The sequence below is a fragment of the Gopherus evgoodei genome, chromosome 4, assembly GCF_007399415.2.
Source record: "Gopherus evgoodei ecotype Sinaloan lineage chromosome 4, rGopEvg1_v1.p, whole genome shotgun sequence".
NCBI classification, from domain to species: domain Eukaryota; kingdom Metazoa; phylum Chordata; order Testudines; family Testudinidae; genus Gopherus; species Gopherus evgoodei.
This window is the reverse complement of record NC_044325.1, coordinates 25,589,394-25,613,310: the sequence shown is the minus strand read 5'-3', so window position 1 is coordinate 25,613,310 and position 23,917 is coordinate 25,589,394. Positions and strand designations below refer to the sequence as shown.

The 23,917-nt window shown below is 39.8% G+C and overlaps 1 protein-coding gene across 5 annotated transcripts in view; it reads right to left on the bottom strand.

Annotated features, from left to right (window-relative positions):
• Positions 1 to 1,277: 1,277 nt before the first annotated feature.
• The window catches only part of BEGAIN (brain enriched guanylate kinase associated), a 252,168-nt gene continuing 229,528 nt past the window's right edge, over positions 1,278 to 23,917 (bottom strand). For all 5 annotated transcript variants that reach the window (XM_030558745.1, XM_030558749.1, XM_030558746.1 and 2 more), the window contains 3 exons: positions 10,128 to 10,235; positions 6,268 to 6,351; positions 1,278 to 3,384 (listed from right to left, as the gene is read on the bottom strand). In XM_030558745.1, coding sequence (XP_030414605.1) covers positions 2,011 to 3,384; positions 6,268 to 6,351; positions 10,128 to 10,235 — 1,566 coding nt within the window. In that variant the 3' untranslated portion in view covers positions 1,278 to 2,010. The remainder of the gene's footprint in view (positions 3,385 to 6,267; positions 6,352 to 10,127; positions 10,236 to 23,917) is intronic.

Sequence of the window (23,917 nt, the reverse complement as noted above, 5' to 3'; positions counted from 1 at the left end):
GAGCCGCATTCTACCACCTTTACTATAGCATCGAGTAATATCTTATTCCACGAGTACTCCCATTAAAGACCAAGGTGAAGTCCATGGGACTCACTTTCATGTATCCTTTTCCTCTTCTTGCTTCTTCTATCTGCCTTCTGAGACCCTATGAACAGTACACTGTTAAGTGGAGGGATTGCAACAAAGAAAATTCTTAGGGGCAAATGCAAAAATTATGAGTGAAATCCGGGCTCCACTGAAGTCAATGGCAAAACTCCCATTAAGTTCAATGAGCCAGGATTTTATTGTATAGCTTTAAATGTTTCTCTCTCTGAAAAATACTGAACCACACAAGAAAAAAAATATTACCCTCGGGTTGCGTCCAGTCATGGAACATGCCATGCCCAAAGGAATTGGTTTAAGAAAGTCGTAAGTGACTGAAGTAGGTGTTTGAAGAGGGCGTTGTTCTTCACCATTAATTACAGTGCTCATTACCAGTGCACACTACACTGTCCATCAAATCCTATTTGTACAATTCAATTGGATATTAAGGACCAAATTCTTCTCCTCAGCGCGTACATTCCTCTCCCACTGAAGCCAACTGAGGGCGACACAAGTGTATATTTGAACAAGATTAAATTACAAGTCTGAAATCCCCAGGTTAAACTTCCTCTTCCAAATTGTATTTGGGCGTGGTCAGTTTGGAAGAACTCTGTGTAACTGGTTGTATCTTAATCATGAAATTGTATTTTGCCAGTTTAAGACCTATCTTTTAATGCTGTTTTGGTCTCTCTGAATTATTTCACCATTGGCCCTCGCTAGCATCTTAGTGAGCTTAGCAGCCTGCAGTGATGGTGAACTAACTGTTTTTGGGAACATATGTCACTGGGTTTCAGATAATACAGCTGTTTTGTCTTGTCCTCTTTCAGGCCATTTTCCGCTGCTCATAATGAAATCACCCTTGCTACAGTCATCCCTATTTTGTGGAATAACTCATCTGTGCCTGAGATTTTCAGTCTGATAATTAAAAAAGGCAAACACAAAGAAAGCACCACAAAAGCAATTGGTGAGCCATACATTTATTGGACTCTATATTATCTGGAGATTTTCCTTCATGAGGGTTAAATAGGGCCTGATTCTCTGATAGTGGAAGGTGTTGAGTAAACCCCGCAGGGTGCTGTGTGCCTTTAACTCCCACTCAATTTAATAGGAACCCCTTTCAGGATTGATCCCACAGAGAACAATTGTGAATAATTGCATCCCCCAGGATATACCATATTTTAAAGAGGACAAAATCAAAATATTTCCACTGGTGTCTTTTATTAAGTAATGCAAAATACAGTACTAATTATGACAATTCATGCATTTTAGACAATATAAATGCAAGCCTACAGAAAATATGTGACCAAGAAACCCTCAATTACTTTGAGGTAGTATACAAGGGAAAGTAGGAAAGAAGAAACACAATGGAATAAAAGAACAAAATATTTGTATTACTTTGTGTGTACATTTTTCACTCAAATACATTTGTATGAAAGAACTTTTAGGGTTCATTTCTGTTCTCATTTAAAAATATACTTCTTTAAATTCACCATTCTCATACATTTCAGCTTCACATAATACAGAGTTGATGGTATCTTATTGAATTGATTTGATTTTTGTCATCACAATGATTTTACCCTCTTCCTCCAAGAGTACAGGCACTGATGGCCTCATGCACAAAAATAAATAAGAAACCTACTTGAAGGAAAAAGGTTGCTGCTCAAATAGCTTAGATTAAGGATAATCTAATAAATACCATTTGTTTATAAAAATATTTCAGGTTTATAAAAGGGGAGAAAGGGTGGTCTTCCAGATGGAAAGGATGTTGTGTGAAAAGTGCTGTGTAATGTTTTTGTACAGATTGTTGTTTTAAACATAAAGTACCATTATGAATATATAATTTATAATAATCCTGTTTCTTAGAACCCTGTCGTTCAAAAGAAATATCAAATGTTGTTTGTTTTTTCTTATTGCAGTTTTGGAAGCTATTTAATTTAGAAGGGTTCCATATAATTGTGCTTTTGTAAGACTGTCCTTCCGACTCAAACCAGTGCTCCCAGTCCGTTGAAACTGCTGTGGTTTGCTGTGAAGGCTTGAATGGCTTCCTTGCTCCATGGAAGACTGATGGATCTCTGAAGCCTCCATTGAATTCTGATTGAGGGATTCTGCTGAGCTGTTTGGGCTTACATCAACATATTCTCTTTTCAACGCTGGGCTACTCTCAATATTTTTGCTACTGCACAACTGCATTGTGATCCTGTCATTTTTTTGGTCTCTTGGTTCTTTTGTTTTGTAAGAGGGCAACTTATCCTGTTTACAACTAGTGCTGATGTCAATGTTTAGGCCACTGTCTGTTCTGAGGAAGCAAGAATCCACAAGTCTATTTTGACAGATATCTTCTCCTTCTGAGAAGCTATCTCCTTTGTAACCAGCATAGATGGGGCTTGTTCGGCTTTCTGCTTTTTTTATAGGGCTGCTATAGTACTGCTCCGAAAAGCTACAGGGTGACAGTCTGCCAGCGTTCCTGTAAGAATATGCACCAATGTCCTCTACACTCAGCTGCCTCCACCTCCCGGGTAAGTCTTCTTCTGAAAGATGGGTGCTCATGCAGTCGTTACGCATTTTCTGAGTTGCCAATGCCTGCTGTGTTGTTATGGCTGAGAAATGAAAAGGCTCATTAGCATAAGGTGGCAGAGTCCTAGTAAAAGTGGGAGAGTTCTCACTGTTATCAGCAAGTTCCATTTGCTGTACGGACTTTGACTTGCCAAACCTAGGACTTCCCTGATGTTCATAACTAGAACATGACTTTCTTTCAAATATTTCATCTCTGCTGCCCAGGTAGATTGCTTGCTGGGAGGCTGTCAGAGTGCTGGCCTGGGCATTCTCTTTTTCCTCAGAGGTAACGCTGAAACTGGAGTAGGAGCTCGAGGTTGGTAAAGAGGTAACATATTCTGGGAAGGCTTCATGAGAGAAGCTAGAATGGAAGCCATCTTCTTCTACAGTGCTGTCAGTAGAGTTCTGGGACCTCAAAAACCCCACATCTTTCACTTGCATATCAACACTTTGTCTCCTCTCCCTCCTCCTCTCCTCAGGGCAATAAAGGGCAGTGTCACTGCAGTAGATGTCAGACTTGTATTGGGGCCTTTGGCCAAGTTTGCCACCAGAGTCTTGAAAAGAGTGATCCCTTGCAGATGTACTTGACAAATGTGAAGACAAGCTGTTTGGGTCTGGTTTCTCCAGTACCTTAGCGATGACGCACGTTGGTATGTTATCAGCAAATGATGCGTGACACAAGGGTACAGAAAGGCTGCATCCATGCTTTTCCAGATGGAGGCTGACTCTCTCCTGGAAGTCAGATGGCAGCTGTAACATAGAGAAGTGATAGGGGAAAGGAAAATAGGAAGAAAGTCATTAATGGTGTCTAGCTACACTTATGGAACACAGATGAATGAGTGAACCAGACAGTATTATTTATTTCAGCGTGTTCAAGGTGTAAACCATTCCAGCTCCATTGAGGTCCATGAGCTGTGCCAATTTATACCAACTGAGAATCTAGCCCTTGGATTCTTACATGACCCCCAAACACTGAACCTTTTGAGATTCACCCATCACTATTACTATGCTTTTTTACAACCATGACTAAATACCAGAAATCAAATTATTCTGCTCCTTTATATCAGTTATACAGTGGTCACTCTTAAAAGCTTACCAGTTGCATTATATCACTAAATAAGGTTGCTAATAAATAAATAGCTGTATTTCCTACAGTAGCATAAGGGGTACTGCAAATATTGAAGTAAGTATCCCTATTATTCTATGGCAAAAGTTTTTAAGGGTGAGCACTGTGGATTCCACATTGTATAACATACGGTTCCTCATTTTCCAGCTTCACTTGTGAGCTTTTATACTTGGTTTAACCCAGAGACCTTAAGGCATTCAAAATATGACGTGATGTGAAATGGCAAGCCTGTTAGTTTGGTGTAAGAGGACAGTCCTTTTTAATCTATACACCTTCCATGTTAAGTTACTTCATATGTTGTTAATTTAATCCATGTGTCCTCCATTTGAAATAAGGTATGTAATATTGCTGATACTCTGGCAGATAGAAATATTAGTAATAGTAACTACAGATGCAACAAAGATTGAAAGAACAAGTTGGAAAATAAGATCATGTAAATCATCATAAAGATGTGGTTACTATTGCAAAAGAAACAGATTATTTAGAGTGAAACGACTATCCTGGATAGGTACCATTTTTGTGAGAACATACTGCAATAATTACACTACTGTTTGATCTGTTTTATGCATTATATATATATATATATATATATATATATATATATATATATATATATATATATATATATATATATATATATATATATATATTTATATCCTGAAGTATTTTAAGGAAAAGAACTATCGACCCCTTTTTGGCTATCACTCACTGGGGCTGGAATTACTAAAATAGTATTGATCTCATGTTAGCGATATGCCATACCAGAGCTCTCATTCTTGTGTCATCTAAAATGGCTTGTTCATGGATTTGTCAAGATATTCAATGTTTTGCAATGCATCCACATATTTAATCTTTTTAAAGAAATAATTGTTCCTCACAATATACTGAGTTGCTGAGTAATAAATGCTTGCAGTGATAAATGGTATATTTGCCTCTTCAGCTGAACAGATGACAGAGCTTTTGGAAATTAGGGGGGAAAACCAAACAAAAATCCAACTAACCAACCAACAAAGCCTCCACCACAACACATCACCCTGGATACTTTTCAGTCAGTGTTGAGTCTACCTAGGGCCCAATCCTGGAAATGCTTGGGATCGTGTACAGTGCTTACCACATTGCTCTCAGCTACAATCATTTGCAGGATCAGGACATTTGGAAGCTCTGCCTCTGTTCCAGTAAATCATCGTCCTTATTGACCAGACAGCCTCAGTTACCAGATGTATTTAGTATCTCTCAGCATTATACTGATATTGAAATAGTTAATACATGTAATATTTAGTTTTGCACTAGTCTATCAAAAAACTGCAAAAAATGAGGCAATTTGAGAGCCCTGTGCTAATGAAACTGCTGGAAGAAATTGGTGTGTTAGTAACAATAACCTCTGCCATATAAACATACATCTTGGAGATGCTGCCCAGTGTAAGACAGTTCCAAAAGTTGGTTTAGGAAAAGACCAATCTCCTGCATTGAGATTCCCATCCATAAGAATGAAGAATAGACAGGTAAGGGCCTGACCCAGCTCCTGTTAAATCCCATTGATCTCAGTGAGAGTAGGATCAGGCCGAAAGTGTCTCAGAGGTCATGAGATGATTTAGAAACCCGGAGCGAAATCCTGTCGCCATTGAAGCCAATGACAGTGTCATTGACTTTAGTGAGTGGGGCCAGGACTTCACCTTAGGTTGTGGACATGTGGCTAAATGTTCATGGTTTTTTCCTTATGTTTTGCTATGATTTGTACCATGCCATGACACAAATACAGCCCTAATTATGATTTTTTTAAACCATTTGCCTCAACTTGAAAGGGTCAGCTTCTCAAACTTCTGCTCCTTGGAAGATTTAGGGATAAGTCTAATTTAACCAAAGTTTGCACTCTGGAAATCAAAGAGGGTTTTCTGGTTGCCTTAGAAAAAGATGTCCTTTCCCATTAGCTTGTTTTAAAATTGATTTTTGGAATGTACTTGTATGTGCTGGGAAATAGCTTGATGGGGAAAATTGATCCTGAAAAGACACCTTGATGCCTGCAGGATCCCATTTTTTCTTTATCATTTTACTGGCCTGAACATTCTTAGTGCTTTGATTATGCTAAAATTTTTCCTTTTGCACAAGATCGATACAGGCCCATTCCAAACTATACCAGGGCTTTCGAAAAAGAAAATATCAAGTTTCATCTTAAGCTTGAATTTTGTTAACAATTCCCTCAGCTGCCGTGGTGTTGGAACAAGTTGTATAGTGGGGGTGCTGAGAGCCATTGAACAAAATTAAACCCTGGATATAATGGAAACCACTTCAAGCCAGTGGGTGCTGCTGTGCCTCCAGCACGCCTAGTTCCAGCACCCATGCTCAGCTGTATAGAAAACCAACAGATATATACACCCCTTTCTGTTTCTTAAAGGAGAAAAAAATCAGAGCTTTAAAGGCAAACAGGTTTTCGGATTGATCACACATGAATATTCTGTTTTCCAAGAAACATTATTTCTTTGTATATTCATTGAGTTTGATCACATTACCTCAGAAAGCTTATGTGCCCTGTCGTAATTCTTGCTGCACTGGAGCAGCTGAGCAGCTAAATTGCAGTCCTTTCTATAGAGCTCCTAAAAAACAAAAAAAGCCTGATTTTTATGGCTTGCAACTAACCTAAGGCTTTGATTCTTCCTCCCATTTCTGGGCAAACTTTCTATGTTTTACACTGGGAAAATGCAGAGCACATTTGATTTTTCTAATTCATTAGGTTTCTATTTTTCGTACATGCTCCTGAAATGTTGCTCTACTGGTTATCGAAGGAAGGGAGGAGGGGGAGGGGGATGGAAGAAGGAACCAGAAAGAGAAGTTTTAAACAGTATTACTTAAAAAACATCAGTCTCCAACTTAGAGTATTGGGTGAATACTTACCATGGGGAATGCAGCATTACATAGTAAGCATGCCTGAGAAACTGAATACTATAATAAAGGTGAACTCCATAATAAAAAGGAAATTTGACGTAAGCATAAATATTCTGTACTGAATATTCCCCAAATCACTTAGATCCCATTTTAGAGATACCTGAAATAGTCTCATCAGGTTGGGGGGGGGGGAATTCATCATAGAAATTGTTTTAACATTATTTTTAAAATTTTTTTTGTCTCTTTCTTCCCTGTGTGAATTCCCCTGGGTACTTCTTGGTTCACTAAAGATATCCCAAAATGCCTCATTTGGCAACATCAAATATGACTTGCAATGAGACTTAAGATATTTGCAATATAGTTGCATTCTGCACTACATTTAATGAACCAGGAAGTAGCAAGAGGATTTCACACTGAGGAAAGATAAATCAATGGGTTAGTTACGTTCTTTCTGTGCTGATTGGCTCCTGCAGCCTGTTTAGTGGGGGAATCCAGAACAGAAATCTGTGCTTAACTCCATATTCAGTCTTGCTTTGTACTATTTTAGCACACATGACTATTCTCTGATGCAGCATCTATAGGGCCACTGATATACAGCTTACACAATGTTCCACTGTTAAGGTGCCATTACTGATGAAGCTTATTTTCAGAAGTAAGCCCTATAGTTGTGCATAGATGTGTCACAGAATGGTGTTACAGAGACCAGGCCATGCAAAACTTGTAAACATTTTATAATGTTTATAGAGAAAATGTGTTTGTGATTAAAAAAGCTTCATTTTTTTCCCTGGGTGCTAATTCTGTAATTTCATTGCACGTCGACTTCTCCATTCTATTTATTCTCTTAAAAAACAACATGTCAATTTTCTATAAAAGAACCAGGGGGAAAAGTCTCTTTTCTGAATACCACTTTTGAGAAAATATAGCTAATATGCAGAATCAGTCCCACAAGAATCTCCTGGGATCACCTTGCTATGAATGTGGGAAAGACAGAAGTAGATTTTCTCTGGTCTGGTTGGATCTACATCTGCTGATTCCAATGCCCTTAAACAATGTTTCCAAACTATGATGCTTTATTTTATTTTATTTTATTAGGCTTTCTATATACCTCTCACTCTCTGCCTCAAATACAAAGACTATATATATATATAAAGTAAACAACGGTTACCAGGTAATTCTGTTTTTAATTTGATGTTAGTGACTCAGACCCTGACTCTGGAAAACAGATGCAAACAGTAGGAATCTAAACATTTAATTTAAAAACAAAATCTCTGTTGCATGTGCATGTGGTTCTGGCATATTTTTCATACATATCGTATGTCCAGCACATTACTGCACAATATAAAACCAAAGACAGCTACTTTAGATTCCTAATGGCACAATTTGGCACTCAAGAATGAAATCGTTCCTATGTCTCATCCCTCATTTCAAGACTGGCTGCTCCACTGTCTGTGAAGACATGGCCACGGAAAGTGTAGAACAAATTTTTGAGCCTTTTTTTTTAATATTAAACATCTTTAAAAAATGTATGTAGAAAATCACATTAGTTGAATGTAGTGGATGTACCTTATCCCCAACTTGACGGGATACACTACCTGACTGGGATCAATCATCTCTTTGAATACAATATAATTCTGGATGGAAACCAGCCAAGAGTGTAGCAGGTAGAGCAATAATCAGTAAGTGGCATCATAGGGCGTCTCATATTCCATCCCATATTTTCTGAATTTAAGATACTGTGATCCCCCATAGTGTGGGGGGAAAATACCATCCATTTAAGAAATATCAGCAGGACAAGGATATGCTCTTTGTCTCATAAGGGTCTGTTGCTCAACAGCTTCTCTAGTTAACATTATGTATAATATGGAAGATTTATGTGGTAGTTCTTGAGCAAAGTACATTGGACCAAATTCACCCCTCAGGTTCGCCAATGCAGCTCCATTACCAGAGGGCAGGATTTTGCCCAACATGACTCACTCTGGGGTATGAGGAGATGAATATAGACCTCGGGCTTGCCTGGGGCCTCTAGGCTCTGATGCAATACAAATACTGAATAAGAATAGTGATAACAACAACAACAGCTTCTTGGAGGATGCTCCATATTCTAGTTCAATCCAATTTACTATTTGAAACCACCACAATTGAAAACTGTGATTGGTTCACATGTGGGATCAAATCCTGCTCTCATGCAATCCCATGGATGTCAGTGGAGTTGCAGGGGTATAACTGTGGGCAGATGTTTACCCAATTTAATTTATACTAGTGTAAATCTGGAAAAATTCCATTGACTTCAGTGGAATTACACCATAGTTACATCATCAGTATACTTGTAACCCGAATTAAGCCTATTGTACTTATAGGGTCCTCTTAATTACAGGTATTAGAATAGTGGGAATAACAAATGTATTCCATTTTTCTGACACCCTTATTGTGGTACAAATTAAGGACCAGATTTTGAACTCCTTGCTCCCATTAGTAAGATGTTACTTGTATGAGTGGTCCTATTAAACTCAGTGGGGCTATTTGTGGAATAAGATACTCTCAAATATGATTAAGGGTTTATAAATATACATATGGGACCATGCAAGAATGTCCTAACAAGACTATAATGTCTTCTCTAGCATAAGTATTTTTCTTAATATCTCCATCTGGAGAGTGGGATTATAATGAACTAAACACATACAATCTGTCCCTCTCTGCCACATCCTTTGAAGTTTGTACAGGAGAACGATTTCATGAGCTTTTTTGCCAGTTTCAAAATGCATAATTTTCAGCAATATTTAATGAGATGCATAACAGCTGCAAAGGATATTCCATGTTTCATTTCATACAGAGATAGATACAACACCACACCATGAGCTAGCAGGGGAAAATCTAAATTCTGGGGCGAAGGTGGGTCAGTCCTGCAACCATTCCTCATGCAAATAGTGCTTACTAATGCTAGGAGTGCCATTCCAATGAGTAAGGATTGGCTGATCTGATCCTCTTTGTGAGATGAAAAGATCAAATGAAAGGTAGTAACATTTTAGGGGCATATATTGGAACCGTAATCATCTGTAGAATTCTCTTTGACACTTATGTGCAATGCAGGACGTTCACCACACAGTACCTAGGGACATATGCTTCCATCAGTCTGCTCAGTGACCGCCACAGAATCTTACATATAACCCAATAGCAGAATAACACCTTTTAAAAGTATTTAGAAAACTGCATTATAGCTATGTTTAAATCTAGTGTCCCTAAATCCTTACAATTTTTTCAATAGAGGAAAAACCCTAAGGAACAGTCACAGCAACACAGTAATTGAAGTATAAGAAAAGCTAAAATTATTCAGTGAAAGAAATTCTAAACAGTAACATTTCTGATCCTAGGACTGACAAGTCAAATTTACTGTAAATAATAGGTAAAGATTCTATAATTACATATAAAATGTTTCGCATAATTCACTTTCACACACAATCTTAAGAAGTATCCATAATTAAATACTTACATTATCTTCTGATAACTTATCTATTGTCACCTTGGCTTCTATTAAATGATTATTGAGTGCTATTATTTCGTGGCTTAAAGCCCTTTTTTCCTCTTCGTAATGTTGACCCTGTGTATAAAAAATTGATTGGTCAGTATTTTTTTCCATTATGATATAATTCCTGAAAAATACTCATAGCATGATGCCATTTTCAAAGCCAGAGGGATGCACAACCTAAATCAAGTATGTTCCCTATCCGCTTCCAGATAAGCTGCTACTTTCACTCAGCGCACTAGGTGATCTGCTGTGTAAATATGAAGGCCAAATGTATTCAGAAAAACAAATAGACAATGGAATGAAATGGCAAATGAAAGACTATCTGGACTGATCATCCTCTAGTATCCATAGGTTGCACTGTGGTTTCCAACCTGGAGAGGTGGATTAACCCTGGCTTTCACTCTAAAAAATTCTCCAAAAAAATGTTCCAATCACATCCTTTGCTTCCATTGTCACCAAGCAGGAGAAGCAAATAGTCACAGAAAATAGCAGGACCATTTACTTTTCTAGGAAGTCCCAGAGAGAGACAGATCAGGTTCTTTGTTTCTAAAGTTCATTTGCCTGATGAGCGGAGAATGGATCACAATGAAAGAGCTAACTTACTGTGATTGGGATAAGAGTAAGAGGAAAAAAATTTGAAATGATTTGAACTTTTTCCTCCCCACTTTCTTTTCTGCCCACTGGTCTGATTACATTGCAAGGATACCCATGTTTATAGCAACATTTTATGCTGAAAACAAATCAGCACACAAGATAAGGTGTAACTGGCCTGTAACCTATTGTGTCACCTGCGGGAGGTCCACTGAAGCCGCGGGACCAGCGGACCCTCCGCAGGCAAGCCGTCGAAGGCAGCCTGCTTGCCACCCTCACGGCAACCAGCAGAGTGTCCCCACTGGCTTGCCGCCCGAAGCACGAGCTTGGCGTGCTGGTGCCTGGAGCTGCCCTTGGGGCTCTGAAGCCCATCATCCCACCTCCAGACTTCAGATTCCAAACTCCAGCCCAAGCCACATCATCTACACAGCTATTTCTAGCTCATTAAAGTGAGCCTTGTTAGCACAAGTCTGTGGAGCTGGGCGGGGAGGCTTTCCATTGACTTCAATAGACTATGAATCAGGCTTTGAAATTGACTTCAAAGTGAGCTTTGCCTGTGTAAGGACTGCTGGGTTAGGCTCTCAAAGCGCTGGGGTGAGAGATCCCAATCACAGTAAGTTAGCTCTTTCATTGTGATCCCTTCAGCATAGCTGTCTGAGAGAAACATGCAAGACAAACCTGAGATGTTGGGTTGGGGACACTACTCCTTCACCAAAATGCTGCTCACAGCAATTATCAAATCAGAATACTGGGCAAGATAACCACTGGCCTACTTCTTTTAAAAACTTGTGAAGGATCTTCTCCAACAAGCAAACTGTATTAGATAGTTAAATTTCCCAAGTGCCATGTGTATCAGTGTGACAGAGTCAAGGAAAAGTCTTCCATCACTACAGGCTCAGCTTTGTCTGATAATTGACAGCAGTGGGAGTTAGGTGTCCTGAGGGCACCGAACAAATATCAAGGTTAATTATCTGGTAGTGGAGCAGGCGGCTACAATAAAAAGAGATTATGAAAGCAGAAAGTGGCGAACTTCACATACTAAGCAGCTCTTCAAAGAAAAGCACATTCTAAAATCATTGAAGGGAACTTGGTGCTTGTTTTAAAAAGTGTCAGGCTGACTGAAGCTCCCTTCTTATCGACAAAACGGGACAGGACAGGCAACGAGAGTCCAAGATTCTCCAGACTGTCTGCTTTTTCAGACTGTCCCATCACCCTAACCTGGAATGACCATTTATGGGTAAAAGGGTAGTTCAGTCTCCATGACCATTCTGGCCTTGGCCTCGCCGAGCAGATAGCCAGTCAGATTGGCAACTAGTGCCAGTGCTGGTGATGGCTTGTACATCGTGCAGTGGAAAAGCCAAAGGCTAAAAAGCTCCTTATTTTTCAAAAGAGACTAAGGCATGTGGAAGCCTGAGCCCCACTGCCTTTCTGTTAGACGCAGGCTCCTAAGGGATATATTTTTAAAGATATTTAGGTGCCTAGCTCAATGGAAGCTTGGTGCCTAGGTGCTTTTGTGAATCCCACCAGGTACCTTTACAGATCTGGCCCTTAGTCACTTTAGGGCTAGATTTTCAAAGGCATTTAGGTATCTAAAGATGCATTAGGCATCTGGTGGAATTTGCAAATCTGACCAGAAAATCAATGGGAGTAAAGTGCCTAACCTGCTTTGGCATTTTTGAAAATCATAATAGGTGCCGATCTGCATTTTTAGGCATTTAATAATACCTTTGAAAATCTGGCCTTAGGCTTCTAAGTCACTTAGGTGCTTTTGAAAATTTTACCCAAGGTCTATTGTATGCAGATTTCATTTTTAAGATATTCCAGTATACGACAGACACAGTGCACTAAATATCGCTTGCAGCTGATGAATTCTCAACCAGTTGAGTTTCCATTTGCTCTCAGTCTCTCTTAATTCAGTAGTTGTTACTTCTGTGCAATAGAACTGAATTGGGCCCCATTCTATTTTCCAATGTTGGAAGGTTTTGGACAAACTAGAATTTATATCCTATATCGATGGCTGCATATGAAAAGGACTGGCAGATTAAAGTGGTCCGGCAGCAATACCTTCCACTACATTGAATAATACTGAATAAGGTTGAATAATGTTTCCATTTTAATTTAGTTACTGATAGCTTGTCACTTTGACATTTTTCAGCCTTGGTGCCTCCCCAAATGTGACTGATTTATTAAAAAAGTTGCATAGATTTCTCATAATTAGAAATGACATTATTAATGTCAGCAGTTCTGAGGCAGAGAGATAGAGACAAATTCTCTGCTGATGTCAATTGGCACAGCTCTGTTGAAGTCGATGGTGCTTACACTAAAAGAGAATTTGGTCCAAAATATCAACACAACACAGTATCAGGGTTAGCAAAGAGGTGTGGGGTGCTGTGTTTGCGTATGCAGATGACACCAAATCCTGACTTGGACAATGCAGTTCAGTGCCTCAGCCAGCATCCAGCTGTGCTTGGGGCATGAATAAAAACAAGCTGGTTGAAGCTCAGTCCTAACAAGACAGAAGTGATGCCACTGGAAGATACGGCAGAGATATTATCAATCCCTGAGGGAGTATGTCCACTATCTGTTATGGCAGGTTGCAACTCAGTGGTGATTTCAGACCCCCAGCTGCTGTTCGATGATCATAGTGCAGCAGTAACGCAATCAGCTTTTTACCACTGAATCTAGTTAAGAGACTCTGACTTTTCCTTTCAGATGTGGACCTTGCCACTGGTATCCAGGCCCTTCATTGAATCACAGAGGATTAGGGTTGGAAGAGACCTCAAGACGTCATCTAATCCAACCCCCTGCTCAAAGAAGGACCCACCCCAACTAACTCATCCCAGTCAGGGTGTTATCAAGCCGGTGTTAAAAATCTCTAAGGATTCCACTACCTCTCTAGGTACATCATTCCAGTGCTACACCACCTTCCTAGTGAAATAGTTTTTCCTAATATCCAACCTAGATCTCCCCCACTGCAACTTGAGATCATTGCTCCTTGTTCTGTCATCTGCCACCACTGAGAACAGCCTAGCTCCATCCTATTTGGAATCCCCCTTCAGGTATTTGCTGCTATCAAATCCCCCCTCACTCTTCTCTTCTGCAGACTAAATAAATCCAGTTCCCTCAGCCTCTCCTCATAAATCATGTGCCCCAGATCGCTAATTATTTTCTTTGCCCTCTGCCGGACTCTCCAATTTGTCCACATCCTTTCTGTAGTGGGAGCCCAAAACTGGATGCAATACTCCTGATGTGACCTCACCAGCGCTGAATAGAGGGGAATAATAACTTCCCTCGATCTGCTGGCAATGCTCCTACTAATGCAGCCCAATAAGCAGCTAGCATTCTTGGCAACAAGGGCACACTGTCGACTCATATCCAGCTTCTCGTTCACTGTAATCCCCAGGTCCTTTTCTGCAGAACTGATGCTTAGCCAGTTGATCCCCAGCCTATAGCAGTGCATGCGATTGTTCCATCCTAAGTGCAGGAGTCTGCACTTGTCCTTGTTGAACCTCATCAGATTTCTTTTGGCCCAATCCTCCACTTTGTCTAGGTCACTCTGGACCTTATTCCTACCCTCCAGCATTGGAGTAGACAACCTATGACACGCGTGCTGAAGGCGGCACGCAAGCTGATTTTCAGTGGCACTCACACTGCCTGGGTTCTGGCCACCAGTCCAGGGGGTACTGCATTTTAATTTAATTTTAAATGAAGCTTCTTAAACATTTTAAAAACCTTATTTACTTTACATACAACAATAGTTTAGTTATTATATATTATAGACTTATAGAAAGAGACCTTCTAAAAACATTAAAATGTATTACTGGCATGCGAAACCGTAAATTAGAGTGAATAAATGAAGACTCGGCACAGCACTTCTGAAAGGTTGCCGACCCCTGCTCCAGCATATCTACCTCTTCCCCCAGCTTAGTATCGTCTGCCAACTTGCTGAGGGTGCAATCCATCCCATCATCCAGATCATTAATGAAGATGTTGATCAAAACTAGGACTGACCCTTGGGGCACTCCGGTTGATACCAGCTGCCAACTCGACATTGAGCCATTGATCACTACCCATTCAGCCCGACGATCTAGTCAGCTTTCTATTCATCTTATAGTGATGCTTTCAACTCTAAACTTGGGGAAAGCGACTCTAAACTTTGGGTTATTTACTCTAGCCCAAAGACTCTCAGCAGGCTTTTCTCCAGTTTCATATTGGAGCTCTGAGCAATCATACTGCTCTCTTACATACAGTGCAACTCCTCCACCTTTTCTCCCCCACTTCTCCTTCCTGAAAATGCCATGACAGTGCTCCAGTCATGTGAGTTACTCCATCAAGTCTCTGTTTTTCCAATCACATCATAGTTATATCAAGCATATCCCATTGAACTGCACTCTCATGGGTCTATTCCTTGAAACCATTTGGAGGCTCAAGCTGATGCAGAACTCAGTGGGTTGTTTATTGAGCAAGACACTTCACTGAGAACATGACACCAGTGCTCTGGGACCTGCACTGGCTGCCTATTGGTGTCTGGGTAGAAGTTATAATGTTGGTTATGACCTATAAAGTCCTAAAATGGCTTAGGGATGGCCTTCCTGTGCCATAAGGCCACTGCTACAGTCTGCAGTGGTGTTCAAGTTGCATACCTTTTATTATAAAAGGGAATGGGTAGCTGGCAGGCCATTCCTGGTGAGGATGCAGAGACTCTGAAGCTTGCTTCTTCTTGGTCCGAAACAGACAGAATTTGGTACCCCTGTTGGCGTGCTGCAAAATACACCTGTTCCATAGGGTTTTTGAGAGGGCTTTCCATAACAATAAAGGGGTGGAAATGAGTTTCTGTAGATTTCTGACTGGCTGAGTTCGTCACATTGTATAATTAGCTAAGGTGCTAAAGTGCCTAGAGTCGTGCATAGGCATTTTTTTTAAAATAAAAATAGTTTAAAATCCAAATAAATAAAAATCATTCATCAAAGTATGGAACTGGTCAATCTCCTGTCATGGCCTGGAGGTTCCCATTCTCAGCTCTTAATTCCTTTGCTCCTGACCAGGAGCATCAATCTCCTGATTCGGAGATACCCTAGGTAAGGGCTGTTCTAGGCAGGATTTCTATGGTTGCTGCCTGAGATCCCAACTAGGAGGGTTCTAACTGATAGTCTTCTAAACCACCCATGGCCATAGACTCAGAACTATGCCTGGAGCAGCATAGGACAGGGTTCTGGCCATGGCAACCTATGACCAGTAATGATGAGTCAGCAGCCAGAGGCTCACCCCAGCCAAGGGATAGCAAGCAGGGGAACCAGAGCCCTCACCACCGGAAATCAAGGGGCAAGAAGGTGCCAGAATTTGAGCCTCTTAGAAGCTGGCAGCCCAGCCAGAGCATCCCCAGCAGATGACAAGATGCAGCCAGATCCCCTTTCCAATCCAGAGCAAGCAGCAGGCAGTACAAGGGCTAGCAATCTTACCACAGTCCTCCACCCAGTGCAGGACAAGGAACAATCAGGGGCAAAGCCTCAAAGAGCAGCCTGAGTTATCAGGGCACCAATCCAAAGGGATTGCAGAGTCAGCCAGGAACATCACATTTCCTGTGTCTCTCAAGCTTATTTCATGGTGCAGCCATGTCAGACTTAAATTCTGGTATCTAGGACATTTGCTGTCACGTACATAAATGAGGCAGTACATAATAATTAAACATGCAAATTTGCAAATGAAGGCATTGAGTCATTTGCATATAATCTCCAGATTTCTGGACCTTGAGTCTTAATAGGTATGAAAATATATTTTGTGAGGCAGAAGTACAACATACCACATCCTTGTTATAGTTTGATAGATTGTTACAATATGTGGTGGGAATTTCAAAAGCACTCACCATTAGCCTAATTATGCAGTGCGAGCAGAGAGAGATCAGTTCTGAGGGTTTTTGAAAATCCCATCCATATTATTCTTGGATATGAAGTGGCCAGTTCATTATGTAAATGGAAAGCAAACCTTAACAGACAAAGAACTATCAATCATTGTACAGCAGAGACCTTAGAATACAAAGGAACTGGAAACCACTTCAGGTTATAAATAAGCAGGACCCTTCAGGTCAAAGCTCAGCTCACAGTATGTGCAAGGCAACCTCATAACTAACATTGAGCACTAAATCTGGCTTCTAGTGTCACTATGCAGTGCATAAATGATTGTGGCAAACAAAAAACACCAAAATAGCGTTTGGGTTTGTCTTCAGATTAATGAACCATTTATATTTGGTGGATTAGAATAAGGACCACCATATTTAGACTATCTGCTTCTGTTTTTTTTTATGTGTATAACTGAGTGGGCATAAAGAACGTAATGGATTAAGAATATAAATGAGTATCAAGATGAACAAAATGACCTACTTAATACTCTAATTGTTTGTCAGTGGATCTGCGAAGGTTCACACTATTGTCCTTCAAAGTAAGTGAAGTCAGCCAAAAGGTTGTCTCTTTGATACTAACTTTTAGACCCACTTCAGTGCTTTGAAGGACAACAATTTCAGCAGTTGGAGGAATTTCTCCAATAAAGTTCTGTCATCCTCAGAGTCAAGATCACTTGCTGACTTCCCTGCCATCCATGGAGAGCTCTGAGGTGTGCACAGACCCTTTGAAATCAGTCTCATTGATGCAAATGAAAGGGCTGGCCTGTGGAAATGTCACATTCAGTTTGGCAGGTATGAAAATCCTGTTCTTGATGTTCCCGTAAGGGGATCATGTTGCAAACCTCATATGTGCTGGCATTTTATCATCTCTCAAACCTGAGCAGTGATTGAACCTGTCCAAAGCTTGCTAAAACTTTAACTGCATAAAATGAGATGAAGAAAGGCAGCTGGTCAACAGCCTGCTCTTTAGCCTAGTGCTTAGCTAATCTGGGTCAATCATTGTGGATTTCTTTGAAGCATTTGTAAATTTTTTTAAAAACAGCTTGCGGTCTGGGCGGTAAGACATTAGAATGAGCTGGCCACCACTACATTACAATCTATGATTGGCTTTTCCAGAGACTGACAGGTTGAACCCTGATAAATCTTGTTGCGTGTTATTAATATTCAATTACTTTTATATTGCACATAGAGACGGTATTGGGTGACCACTGATTTACTTACACAGAATGAGTCTTTGTAGGAGGAAATTTGCAGAGGCACAGATGACAGATAAGCATCTCAGCTTTAATTGACTTTCAAGGGGAATTAAGCACCTAACTGCCTTTTGTCTTGAAAGTCTCCAGCATAATTATTAATAGGGGTAAAACACTCTGTTCATGCAAATAATTTGTAGTAATGTTTAGAAAGTGAAAACAGTCTCTCGCAAGTAAGTACCAATCAGTTTGCTTAGGGCCAGTTTCTAATACATTTACTTATACTTTGAAGTTAATGGGTCTTTCACTTTTAAGACACTTAGGCACTTTTGAAAATCCCACACTTTGGTGCCTCCACATGGACTTCAGAGTCTAACTACAAGACCTCTATTTTGAAAAATTTGGCTGATGAATACATGGAATAAGTTTGTGGCTGAACATGGGTGAGAGTCTAAGTTGTGATGATGTCTAGCAGGTTGCCTGTGTTAGATCAGCTCAAAGGGAATGTTAATGGCATTGCCTTCACTGATCTATAAACCTGTTGACTGCTATCACATTATATTATGTATGCCCCTGTAATTAAATAATCCTAGATCAAAGTGTGCGCATATTCAGGTGTTAGAACTTCATGAATACTAATGAATGATACTTGTATTGCTTCACTTATCTATCCCTCTTATAATGTATTGGCAGGCAATTGCATTATGTATATCACTGTAAATAAATTACTTGTGAATGCCAGGAAATAGAAGCTAACTTCAAAGCAAAGGTCATTGTGTTCAATAATGGAAATTCACAGACTCAATCTGCAATTGCTATTTATCAAAACCCATGTGGGTAAAGACACTGTTCAGATTGTCTTCTGTGAGCAGGATCTATAAATACTGGTTTAAGGGAATTATCCTGCATCTCTGGACTGATGGATTCTGACAGGGTGGAATACGGAGCAAGTGGACAGATTCCCAAGGTTATTTTGGGTAGCCCTGAGAGACTTACAAAAAACTAGCAAATCACTACATCTCTGCTATCATATTGGATTTATAAACTTTGACTCACCTGTTAATGTATTTTATCTGCGTTAGCCTCTCAGTAACTTTAATTTCTTTTTCTTAGTTAATAAACCTTTAGTTAGTTTACTAGAGAAATTGGCTGTCAGCGTTGTCTTTGGTGTCAGATCCAGAGTATCTATTGACCTGGGGCAATTGACGGACCCTTTGGGGTTGGAAGTAACCTAATGTGAGGTGATTTTTGGTTTTAATAACCTTTCATCACAAAGCCCAGTTCGTCTAGGTAGTAAAGAGGGGCTGGATAGCTTCTGAGGATTGTCTGTGTCTCCATGGTAATACAGTAATCCAGGAGCATACATTTGTTACTGGCTTGGTGAAATCTAATTATAGAATATACCAGCAGTTTGGAGTGTCTGCCCTGTTTTCTGACATTCTGACCTGAGATTGGCACTCTCGGGTAAGCCATACCAGATAGCGTGACATTATTGGGCCCTTTCTATTTACTGCATGATATTTAGATGCACTCACTTACAAATGGCAGCATTACTTTCATTAAATAATTAAAACAGATTAATAAATTTCCAGTCATGTTTTTTAATGTTATGTCATTTTTAGGTAGCACAGTTAAACAACAATAGAATTGTTTTACTTTGCCTCCGTGGCTATGAATCACTAATACTTTTAGTGTAGTTGTATGTTTGTAGGCGATAACTGAATGCCACATTCCCACCCTCCACTTCTAAATATTTTCAAACTTCGGCAGTGACTCCCTAGTTTCAGATGTTAAATAGTCCACAGAAGGATATGAAGTGCATTCAATTAACCTACTGTTCTTTCACCTCTACAGACCTGGATTTGACCTCAAAGTCCCAATCTTGAATATATTTACCACCAGTCAATGGGGCTATTTATAGTAATAAGGACTATGCCTGGTGGCAAATGTTTGTAGAATCAAGCAGTTGGTTAACAAAGGGAAATGCTTTGCCAGCTGGCATTAATAACCTCTCCCTTTTATGTGCTCTATGGATCTGGCCCTGCTCTCATTGAAGTTGTTTGCAAAACTCTTATGGACTTCATGGAAGTAGGATTAAGCCATAAATACAACAATGTTACTTAGAACTTAGTACTTTCATCCTAGGACCTCAGACAAAAGTGAGGAAGTCCCATTATCCCCATTTTACTGAAGCAGAAACGCATGCAGAGCGATTCAGTGAATTCTCTCAGACCACACAGAGAGTTGGTGCAGAACTGGGATACTTGCCTCCCATTCCCTTGCTCTTCCCAGGGGACCATTCAACAGCAACAACAAAATGTCCATATTTTTGTGGAAATCATGATCAATTTTTCAAGGAGTCCTAATCTGGTATCATCTGATCCAGCCATTCACTGAGGATTGGATTGCACAGGGTCACCCATAGCTAGTCACCACCTGGGGCATTCATACTTTTTGCCACTCCCACAGGGCATGTCACAATATAATTTCTGTGGAAGGAGGAATCTGGGATATCAATCTGGAAGATCACTGGGATTTTATATGTGATATTCAAAGGATCTTTACAGTATTTCCACAGTTCACTCATAAGCCTTTTTGTCGAAATAATCCTCAGTCCAGCCATCTGTTTTTTATGGAAAAATATGGGCTTTCCTTCTCACTCTGCTGTGTATTATATTTTAGTACAGTGATTGTAGCAACTAAAATAGCCTCCTCTTTGAATAGTTGCTATTTTTGTATTTTAATTCTATATAAGGAATCCTTTTAGCAGGATATAAGGTGATAGAGCAATAGCTTCATTTCCTGAAATACAGACTGAGCATGGAAATCTGTGAATTTATTGTAATAAATATGCTAACATCCTGGAAGCATTTGCCAACATCTCACTGAATTGGGGGATGGATTAGTAGAGAATTGGGAGTATATATAGTAATCACAGGAAGATTATAAAAACAACATTACATCAGACAAAATATATTGTAGATGCACTAGGTGAAATCCTGACCTGACAGCAGTCAAGGGATGTTTTACCATTGATTTTAATGGGCAGAGATTTCACTATGGGTTGTGCAAAGTCAGGTCATAGGAATTTGTGTGAACTCTTTTTTCCTTTTTTGTTTGCATGGTTTTGCAGTCATTGAGTTATGCTTAGACTTTAAGGGATTGACTACACTGGGAGATCGCATTGTGTTAGACCACAGCCTTAAGCGTCATGGTAGCTAACACCATGGCAAATACTCAATGTAAACAGGGACTCAGATGGCCATGACTAACCTGAATTCTTAAGAGGACAATGTTAAGCATGAGAACACTCGGTGTAGACAGGGACTGAATCATGTTGAATATTGTGCTACATGCCACAATTCTCAGGTTTGTGTTCTAACATGATGCAAATTTTCCAGTGTAGACAAGTCCCTAGATTCATATAAAATCCTGCTTCATTCAGACTTTCAAAGGAAAACAAATAGCCAGTGTTTTATCTGGTGTGGAAACCAGACAAAACCATTGAGTTTCACATAATTTCTATTTGGAAACATAAATCAACCCAGAATTCCCCTAATCAAATGCTAAATTCTCTGGGCCTGGTATCTTACTGGGCTTCTTTCTTTGAGACTATAGGTGCAGAAAAGACTCTGTCAGGTGGTAACAATTGTTAAAGAGCAGTGGGATGAAAAAGTTTCTGATCACCTGATCTAATGTAAAACTGGACCTAATATAATTCCTACTAATATAGATTAAAAAAAATTCTTGGCAAGAGCCTCAGCTCGTATAATTTGACATAGCTCAATTAAAGATAATGGAAATACACTAGTTTACAGCAGCTGAGAATCAGGCCCTCATACTTTAAAGTATGAATATGAAATAAAGCTGGAAACAGCTTGATGACTTCTATCAAGTCTGGACATCAAACATGGGAGACAAAGGGAACAGCAGGAGTTTTCTGCAGCTCTTTTTAGATAAGCTCTGTATTTTTTCTGTGGTTTAAAAAGATATCATTTTAGTATGTATGTTCATCTTGTGAAAACCAGATGTCCAAGGGTAACCAAAAGAGCTGTAGAAAACTCCTGCTAATCTCCATGTGTCTGATTGTAGTTCTGATCTTCCCGCTCTTATATACACCATCAACGTGTACTTCCTGTTGCTATTATCATAAAAATGGCAGCCAAGGGGGTTACACAGCTGCCCAACTCATATTAATAGAGCTTTTGAAACATTTTCAGGGAGTTTTAAACACTGTTTTGAAGTTTCTTTGTTCAGTTTACATATCCTGAATAAGTACAATTTTCAGTAGCTACCGACGTACTAACTAAATATCACTGTACTGACTAGCTAACTTACTTCATTAGGACAATGAGAGAGTCACTCATAATGATTTTAAGGTTAGCCCTCCCTTGCTTAAACTCAATATAATTTGTAGCAGTACAAGTAAGCTGTCATAAACAGATAGTTAAGGGTTAATGTCTCTTTTACCTGTAAAGGGTTAAGAAGCTCAGTAAACCTGGCTGACACCTGACCAGAGGACCAATAGGGAGACAAAATACTTTCAAATCTTGGTGGAGGGAAGTCTTTTGTTTGTGTTGTTTGTTTTGTTCGTTGTTAGCTCTTGGGACAAAGAGGGACAAGGCGTACAACCAGACTCTCCAAATCTTTCTGAATCAGTCTTTCATGTTTCAAAATTGTAAGTATAGCCAGGCAAGGCGGATTAGACTTATGTTTGTTTTCTTTCAACTTGTGAATGCTTTTCCTTTTGCTGGAAGGATTTTTACCTCTGTTTGCTGTAACTTTGAATCTAAGGCTGGGGGGGGGGGGGAGGTCCCTCTAGGCTATATGAATTTGAATACCCTGTAAAACATTTTCCATCTGATTTTACAGAGATATTTTTTCTTTTTCTTTCTTTAATTAAAAGTTTTCTTTTTTAAGAACCTGATTGATATTTTCCCTTGTTTTAAAATCCAAGGATTGAGTCTGAACTCACCAGGGATTGGTGGGGGAAAAGGAGGGTGGGATGATTAATTCCTCCTTGTTTTAAGATCCAAGAAGTTTGGATCGGTGTGAAGCTTCCCAAGGGAACCCAGGGAGGGGGAAAGTCTGGGGGGAAAAGGAGGGAATGGTTAATTTCTCTTTGTTTTAAGACCCAAGAAGTTTGGGTCTTGGGTTCCCCAGGGAAGGTTTTGGGGGAACAGAAGTGTGCAAACACCATATTTTTGGCTGGTGGCAGCGTACCAAATTTAAGCTGGTAATTAAGCTTAAAAGTGATCATGCAGGTACCCACCTTTTGGACGCTAAAGTTCAAAGTGGGGGAAAAAGCCTTGACATAAGCCTTTACTCATTTTGCTTGTGGTAGTTGAGGCCTCTGCATACTACATAATACACATAATGACCACTGAGGCAAATCAACAGCATTCCTGCTAATAGCCACAAAAAGCACTAAGCCAGGGGTAGGCAACCTATGGCATGCGAGCCAAAGGCGGCACGCGAGCTGATTTTCAGTGGCACTCACACTGCCCGGGTCCTGGTCACCAGTCTGGGGGGGCACTGCATTTTAATTTAATTTTAAATGAAGCTTCTTAAACATTTTAAAAACCTTATTTACTTTACATACAACAATAGTTTAGTTATATATTATAGACTTATAGAAAGAGACCTAAAAACGTTAAAATGTATGACTGGCACGCGAAACCTTAAATTAGAGTTAATAAATGAACACTCGGCACACCACTTCTGAAAGGTTGCCAACCCCTGCACTAAGCAGATGTACCACGGGAGAGAGATACGCAAACTCTGACCAAAAATATAGTCCATGTTTCCTTCATGTAATATACTCTGCAACCTGCACGTGCTGGCAGGACTAGTACCGCTTACTTGATGGGGAATGGACGTGGGATTCTTTTTTTGGCTATTGTGTGTGTTAAGAAGGAACAAAGCTCTGACAGATGAGCTGTTCCCTAAAGGCTACATTTTCAAAACCACGTGTACATTTTTAGTATGTTTCCCATTAAAATCACGGGGAATGTGAAGGACTTAGGAAGAGCTGCTCTGTAATATTTTATGAACACGATATATGACTTTGCTAT